Source organism: Cryptotermes secundus, unplaced genomic scaffold (genome assembly GCF_002891405.2).
Source record: "Cryptotermes secundus unplaced genomic scaffold, Csec_1.0 scaffold1297, whole genome shotgun sequence".
NCBI classification, from domain to species: Eukaryota; Metazoa; Arthropoda; class Insecta; order Blattodea; family Kalotermitidae; genus Cryptotermes; species Cryptotermes secundus.
In genome coordinates, this window is record NW_019732392.1 from 40893 (window position 1) to 50065 (window position 9173).

Here is a 9173-nt window from a genome sequence, read left to right on the forward strand (position 1 = left end):
AGTAGGCTATATACTGGACAAATACAATTCAATTTGTCTGGCAAATTTAGTGTGGAACCCAATATAAAATTTTGTCAAAATATTAAGTTTCATAAATGAAATATGCAGATAATCAGATGGACAGATAGAATTCACCTATAATGCACTCATTCATTTAATAAACTCTGAGCACAGAAAGTATGTACCTCATCGCACATGGTCCCAGTTTCTTTCTTTCATTTTTTCCCCACCCTACATATTGCTTTTAAGTTTGGATGAGTGTCCAGGCAGAGCCTAACATAACAGGCTTCAGTTATGATCTACTGAAGTTCTCCTGGTAGTATCCTATATATTCACAAATCAAAATCTTGGTTTCGAAGACAACATGGACATGAAATGAGATAAAGGGGTTAATGATAAAGATTCACCTGGATCTTCAGAATACTGAAACACCATCATGATGATCGCTGCAACTGACCGGCTGGCATAGTTCTCTTGTTCATCATCATCATCAGCATTACGTCTTGCTGTGAACAACACAGAGTTTGCTTACAATGGTTCAACTGTGTCAATATGACAAACTGCGTGTGATCATAATTTAAATATACATTAAAGAGTAAAGAGGTAGGAGAGGAAGCAATAATTTCTTATGAAGACAAGTACATTCAGTTACAACAGAAGGGTCTAGTTGCATGAAGCTCAGTAAATCAGGTACAGAAACCCTTGAAATGCTTTGTAAGGCTTTTGGAGAATATTCTTTAAGCCAGATAGCAGTTTTTGAATGGCACTCACGTTTCAAGGCCAGTCAAGAGTCAGTTGAAGATGACAAACATCGAGTGCAACCAAGAACCAGCAAAAATGTCAGAAAATGTAGNAAAAAATCGTGAACTCATCCACAAAGACAGTCACCAAATAATCCATTAGCTCACAGAAACCGTTGGGATCTGTTATGAAGTTTGCCAGGAGAAATCTAAATGTGTGCCGCACTGCTCCTTCATTACAACAACGTGCCCACCCACACGTCCCTGAAAACCACAGAGTTTGTGAAAAACAACAACACACTTATCGTTCCCCATCCTCCTACTTGCCGAACTTAGCACCTTGTGGTTTTGCTGTGTTTTAAAAAATGAAAATGAAACTGGAGGGGCAACGTTTTGAAACAGTGCCTGACATCCAAAAAGAATCACAAGTGGTACTCAATAGCATTAAGGAAAATGACTTCCATGGTGCTTCTGAAGTGTGGAAAAAACAATGGGATCACTGTACGCATTCCCAATCAGACTATGTTGAAGGAGATGGCAGCCAAAACTGAGTAAGTTACACTGCTGTCCAAAAATATCCGACTTTATTTTTTCCGCTGTAACTCATGGCCAAAGGGGTGGGGAAACTGAGCGTGGTGGTAAAAGGGACTTTCATGTGCATGTGTGATTTTTTGCTCACTCCCAATATCGCCAGATGTACCTGTGGCTGCCACATAGCAAAGTGGTGTAACACGTGTTCGTCGCATTCTCATTTTGCTCAAGATGACAGAATGCTTGGAACAGCGATACTGCATCAAGTTTTGTCAGAAACTTGGGGATACCCAAGCGGAAACAATCCGCAAAATTCAGCAGGTTTTTGGCGATGATGCAATGGGGGTCGCTCAAATTAAAGAGTGGTTCAACTGCTTTACAGATGGCCGTATGTTGGCAGAGAGTGACCAGCATTCCAGGAAACCATCAATGAGCCGAAAGCCTGACATCATTGAAAAAGTGTGGACATTGATCATGGAGGACCATCGTTTGACCATCCGGGAAGTTGCTAATGAGGTTGGGATCTGCAGAGGTTCCGCAAACACAATTTTAACTGAGGATCTGGGCATGTGAAAAGTGGCGGCAAAATTCATGCCCAAGCTGCTTTCACCGGAGCAGCAACAACTCCTCCTTCAGTTCACACAGGACATGCTGGAGTGCGCCAACAGGGATCTTGAGTTCCTGAAGACTGTGATCACTGGTGATAAGTCGTGGGTGTATGGATATGACTCAGAAACCATGGTCCACACATCACAATGGAAGCATCCAACATCCCCGAGGCCCAAACAAGCACGATAGGTTCGGAGCAATGTGAAAGTGATACCGACTGCTTTTTTTTATTACTGGGGTGTTGTGCATCATGAGTACACACCACTAGGCCAAACTGTCAATAAGGAGTACTACCAAGAAGTTCTCCACCATTTTCATGATGCAGTTCAGCACAAAAGACTGGAACTGTGGGATGCATGCAACTGGCAGCTGCATCATGACATCACACCTGATCCAGGGTTTCCTGGCCAAGCATGGCATTCTGCAGGTTCACAAGGCTCCCTACTCTCCTGACATGGCTCCTCATGATTTCTGGCTGTTCCCCGAGATTGAAGACACCGCTAAAAGGCTCCCGTTTTGACAGCCACGAAGACATCATACAGAACATGACAGCAGAGCTGCACACCATTCCAAAATAAGCCTTCCATAATTCCTTCCAGTGATGGAAGGACCGCTGGGCTAAGTGTGTGGAGTCGCAAGGGGCCTACTTTGAAGGGGATTAGGTATTGTAACCACCCAGATACAGAACTTTGTTTTCCCGGCCCATGGTGGGATATCTTGTGGACAGAGTAGTAAGTCAGCATTTCTTTTTTGACCTAGTCCCGGAACTTTCTGATACACCTCCTACCCACCTACCTACCAACCTACTGTCCCCCCCCCCNACGTACTTTACGTGTAAACAAATTATGTGATGGTGGTTTCCTATTTGTAGTGATGTTTGCCCTCTGAAGATGGTCCACAGAGACCGAAACATGTAAGGGTGTTAAGTTTTTATGTAGTAAAAAACTTACAAGTCACATTGGACGGAGTGATTTATAATTGTAATTGTTATTGTGACGGACCAGAATGAAACAAATCAAAGATGTGGTCAGTTTGACAGTGTGAATTTCCATTAAGAGATATCCAAGGTGAAAGTTGCAATGTGGGAACACTGTACTCCTGGCAATTAGATTTTTGGATGTGGCAAAGAACATTACTCAAACTCCATCATCAATGCCAATTTCATGTAAGCTCACCTTACCAACTGTCAGTTTGAAATTATCTTTACCACCTACTTTGACACTGAATTCTCCTAACAAAATGTTTATACAGAACCTGGGTAATTAACAGTACACATGTTCTAGATCCTCACAGAAGCGATCCTTTGCGTCATCAAGTTTATCCTCTGCTGGGGCATGCATGTTCAGAATAATCACAAGTGAGCAGCAATCCCTCAGTACTATACACAACATCCTGTCACTAATAAACAGTTCCTCTTACTGCTAATATGACTTTCCTTCATACAAAAAATCGTATCCCTAATTCATGATTCTCATTCTCACTTCCAAATAAAAATTTACAATTGCTACTTGGTTCAGTGCCATCCCTACACCATCTGACTTGTACTTTGCTATTTATCTTGCAACTGCTGTCAATGAACTTGCTCTTCAGACTCCTTGCATTCCATGTTTAAAATCTCATTTCCACATTCTGTTGCTTAGGCCTTACAAAAGAATCCATCCAAGTCTGAGGCCCTGAGTAATAGTTTGTAACAAGGTGATCTTTTATCTTTAGCCCATACCCAACCCACCCACGTAGTGTGCCACTCCTTGCTGGCTCTCCGTAACTGCTTATTCAATATATTTGCAACTACTCTCCATATCTGGAGGCCTATTCCTTCACCAGAAACACCAGGGCATGCTATGCCATGCTGCTGACAGGAGGCCTACTTAAATCTTAACTACTGTAATCTACCGTAAACAACTGTAAGTATTGCAACTTTATTCTCTTATTGTAATCAGCCAATGTACAGTAACTGACTTGTCCTATATCATGTAACAATGATCTATAGAGACAAAATAAATAAATAAATATGATGACACACAAAACACAAGAATATAAAACTGTATGACTTTTGGTCTACAGAGCTTTCGCTCCATTTTTATGGATATTATGTGGACATTTAAAGTGAAACCTATACTGAACACAGAAATACCCTTAAAAATTGTTTTTAAGAATTCACCCCTGGTTCTATTTATAAGAATATTTTCCCATTTCATCTGTTACATGATTTCCTGATACCAGTTTATGTTCATAATGACTCATAAAATCAAAGTATTGCTAGAGAATCAGTGTTATTTCCTTTTCAACAAAATGAAGTTAAAAGGTAAAATTAGTTTATAAAGACACACTTCAATAGGACATGATTGTAGCATAGTAACTTACTTATAGTGAAAGGCAAGATATAAAAGCAGAGTGAGTTTATGATTTCTTGATGCAATTCACTAGGCAGAACTGCCACCATAGATGCTGTCATATATGGCAGAGTATCAATCATGTCATGATCCAAAAACGGAAGAAGACATCCCAAACACTGCAGCATAGCCTGACCAAACACTGTAAAAATTGGGTACCATTAATATTATAGTTTTGCAAAAATAACAACAACAACAGAGACCTTGATTACATGGTGTAAATGAAAAAAATATTTAACATATTTTGATAGGAAATCCTCATAAGAGTGCTCTATGGAGAAATGGGAGAGAAATACTGAAATGGACTTGTCCCATATCATGTATAATGATTCATGGATGAAATAAAATTGAATTGAATTGAACTGATCTTAGAGAAAGAAAATTTGGAGGTGGATTGGATTAATCTGTCAACTTCCATTTATAGACTGCTATGAATCATCAAAATGTAAGTTGAAAGGTATCTTTCCAAATGTGACACTGTGGTCTGGTCCAGGAGATAGTACTCTTCACACGTACCACTGTGAAGACCTCAAAATACAATAAATTTTTTTGAGTATAAAAAAAGAGGTAAAGCTATCCCTGTCACAGGCTGTGAACGCTGATGGGGTCGTGAGACACTGAGGCTCCCACATTTTCTAGACAATCAGCTCACAGATTGCGGTGAGGTTGTCAGCCTCACACACCAACCACCCTTTACGTTTGGGAAGATTCCTGATACTCATTTCTGTTACAGGCTGAGTCGACCCTAGGGCCACAGTGCAGCTGGAAGGATTAGGTCAACTGAAAACTCCAATGACCTCATTGGGAATCGAACCCAGGACCTTCAGGTTTCTAGCACAGTGCCTCAAACAATTATGCTACTACATACCCCTAAATGGTATGAGTAGACTACATTATTTGAGCTGGAATAGCACAGTCAGTATAATGACCGGCAACTGAGGGGTCAGAGTTCAAGTCCAGGTAGGATCAAAAACTTTCTCTTCTCGTTGTCCAGGTTGGCTCTGGGGCTCACCCATCCTCATGTCCAATGGGTACCAGCAGCTCTTTCCCCATGTGCAATGTGGCTGGGGCATGAAGCTGACCATTCACCTACAATTAGTGCCAAGGCCAAGAAAACATGAATCTATATATACACTCTTCCATAGATTTCATGGCATAGTGCTTAATTAGTTACACACAGGGACAACTTTACCTTTCACACTATATTATTTTCAGATCTAGAAAGAGTGTAACTTTGGAAGACAGACAGATATGAACAAATTCCTGGGGAAAAAGATATAAATAGAAGAATACAAAAGGAATACATTTTGATACTTTCTTGTTGTAAGTGTAGTAGTTATGTTGTAGTAGTTATGAATTTTAATATTTTATAATGTAACTGTTTGGATGATACGGCTTGCCAGAGTGGAATGGCAAGGTGTGAATTTGACACTGGTTTTTCCAAGACCTATGTGTGCTGTCCTGACAACTTGAGCTATCTGTGTGAGGCCTGATTATATATTTTATTGGACAAAGGACAAATGATGTGTAGTCATCATGAATTTGTCATATATAACATGTTCTATATCCAGCCCTACGGGGAGATAATTGTATCCATGAAGTGAAAAATAAATGTAAATGTAAGACTCTGTAACTGAACTTATGACTTGACATCCAAACTTTACGCATGCTACCATTATTACACAAACCATTTAGTCCACACTGAATGAGAGGTACAACATCTGTTAGCTGTACAATGGCACTGTAGAGTCCTTTATAATCCAGAATGGGATATAATCCAAGACGAACAGAATCCTTTTCCTGAGATTTCAACATTTCCATTGGAGAGCTCGGCACATCCTTCAGCACAGCTGACAAGCAAAATTACAATGAGTATCATCTCACATATTTATAGTATTACTACAGGGAGACAGGAATATGAGTAGGTGCACTTACTCAAGAGCGTCTGGGAAAAATACTTCAACGTGTTTGCTATGTCAACTCCAGAAGGAACTGGCATGATGTTATGTAATAAGCGTAACTGGTAATCATGAAGATTACGTATTCTTGCTGTAACTGAAAAATAAATACAATATTATTCGCATCATTTAATAGATCTAACATGCCCTTGCTTGTCAGAATGAAGTTTAACTAGAAGGAAAACAGTGACATGTAACCCCAAAAACTTCTTTTTCTTCACTACTCCTACTTTAAAATTTTTCAGGCCCATTATGAATGCTATTAAAGTTAAATTCTGATGCACATGTGCACATGCACTCACTCACACACACAAAGCTAATATTCCAACATAAACCCTGACTATCTTACTTACTTACTCATGGAGCTGAGCCCTTCTTGAGGAGCCGCCAATTCTGCAGCTACTCAAGAATTTCCCAGCATTTTATGGAACCCGAAGGTTCATCATCGTATTCACAAGATCCCTCCACTGGTCCCTATCCTGAGCCTGATCTATCCAATCCATACCATCCCATCCTATCTCTCTAAGATCCATTCTAATACTGTTCATCCACCTATGCCTTAAACCCTGACTATCACAGTTCAAATACTAAATCACGAGACTGAAACTCTGCCATTGTTACATTCCTAGATTCAGCAACAAAAGGAAAATTTGCAAAGCTTCTCACACACAAACATGACTAATGGAGGGCTGGAGGTGATGCATCTTCTTGCTTCAGACCATTCTGAATAGGAAACATGTACGGCAAATGTTTACCTATACAGACTTAATTATGGGTATCAATTAAGCACCTTCCAACTAGCCTATATGGTTTAATGGGTATACCAGACTCAGTAATAACCACAGGCTTTCTTGAAGTCCATAAACAGCTGATGTACCATTACACAGTAACCCACCTTTTCTCCAGTATCTGATGAATGCAACAAATTTGATCACTAACTGATTTATTAGATCAAACCCAAGAACCCAAATAATTTTGTCTACATAAGAAGTTAATTTTGAGACAATATTAGATAAAATTTTGTATGAAGTCAACAACAATATTCCTCAAACATTACTGTAGTCAGTTTTACTATCCTTCTTGTAAACAGGTACAATAACAAGTCCTTCCATTGCTGAGGCAATTCTTACTTATAATGAGCTTTTAGATGCCAGAACATGTTTCACCTGCTGCTTGAACTAATTCTGCTGAAATCTGATCAATACCGTGTGATTTACATCTTTTATACTGTTCAATATCAATCTCAACTTCAAAAGGGCTAGGCTCTGGTAAAAATATCATTCACCACCAATCACAGTGGCATGAACTGTCTTTGCCTGCTCAAACACTGGGGTTATGTGTTCAAATCCCACTCAAGGCTTGGATGTTTGTCTGCCTTCATTCTAGTGTTTGTGTTGTCCTGTGTTGGTAGCGGCCTTGTGGTGGGCTGATCCCCCCCCACACACACACACACACACACACACAGAGTCCTACTGACTGTCTCTATAATTAAGAAACTGTAAAACAGAGGCCAAAGTTCATCATGGACTATATCACCCACAGATTATTGTTCTTGTTGTTGCTGTTGTTGTTGATGAATATCATTTACCTGATATACATTCAATAGCTAAGACAAGTAATTTTTCCATCTATTCAAAATTGTTTGAATCTGTAAGCAGATCACCCTTCTCCTCATTTACTAAGTTAGTTCTTGAAATCCCATTTAAATTTGATCAAAATGTGTTTTGTGACACTGCTGTTATGCAATACTGTGTTTTACTTTATGTCCTTATTGTGCTCATTATGAATGTATGTATATATCATTATTTTATGTTTATATTACATTTGTATCTTGACAGGTTCTATATCCCATAGGTTGGTTTGACCTTGTATGGATTAACAGAATGCAAATAAATGAATGAATGAATGAATTCATTTACACCTCTATTAAAGTATTTAATCTTCCTCTTCTCACTGTGTGCTGCAAGCTCATTAATTCTATCTTTCAGACATTCCCTCTCTTTGTTCATGAAATGTCTTGACACACTGCATTGCTCAGATTATCTCTATTTATTTGGTTCTGATCCTGTAATCTTTGCAATCTGGCTAATTTCCTTTGATCCAATAGTTCTGCATATTCTTCACCAAACCATGGTTATGCTGCTCCAATTTTTATGGGTTTAGAGGAATTTCACTCTCTTTGATGAGATTATATCTTACGGGTAGATCCCAGTTTGTAGAAATTGTCCATGTTGATGCCAAGTCTCCAAATCAAGAATCATTCTCCTCTTCGTGTAAGGAAATAAAGTACAGTGTTCCTCAGGGTTCAGTTCTGGGACCTCTTTTGTTTTTAATATTTATAAACGATTTGCCTAAAGCTGTTCATGAAGCGAAAGTTGTTTTATTTGCAGATGACACCAATATACTAATTACTGACAAAAATCTTAAATCTTTAAATGATAAAACTATAGTTTCTATGCATCAATTAGAAAATTGGTTCGCTGTAAATCATCTTATTATTAATATTGAAAAGACAAAAGCACTCTTTTTTCAGGGACGTGGTCCCCGTCAAATTGATAAAACGGAACTTTATTTGAATAATAAGAAAATAACATACACAGCTAATTTAAAACTTTTAGGTATATATATTACAGAGAATTTAAGTTGGTCCTCTCACATTCACCATTTAGTTCAGAAATTAAACAAAACCATCTATCTTATCAAATCCTTACGAGATTTGGTCAGTCTTCCAATTTTGAGAAGTGTGCATTTTGCGAAATTTGAATCTTTATTGAGATATGGTATTATTTTTTGGGGCTGTGGTCAAAAGGACATTCAAACTGTATTTAAAATCCAAAAACAATGTTTAAGACTGATAAAAAGAGTCAATAACAGGATATCGTGTAGATAATTTTTTGGTGAATTTAAAATTTTAACCTTAACTTCATTGTATATCTTTGAGA

The 9173-nt window shown here is 38.5% G+C and overlaps 1 protein-coding gene across 2 annotated transcripts in view; it reads right to left on the bottom strand.

Annotated features, from left to right (window-relative positions):
- LOC111867710 (protein unc-79 homolog) overlaps positions 1-9173 on the bottom strand; it is a 52130-nt gene that overhangs the window by 39894 nt on the left and 3063 nt on the right. For both annotated transcript variants that reach the window (XM_033752785.1, XM_023857780.2), the window contains exons 2-5: positions 6209-6328; positions 5962-6123; positions 4245-4415; positions 408-506 (exon numbers count right to left, since the gene is read on the bottom strand). In XM_033752785.1, coding sequence (XP_033608676.1) covers positions 408-506; positions 4245-4415; positions 5962-6123; positions 6209-6328 — 552 coding nt within the window. The remainder of the gene's footprint in view (positions 1-407; positions 507-4244; positions 4416-5961; positions 6124-6208; positions 6329-9173) is intronic.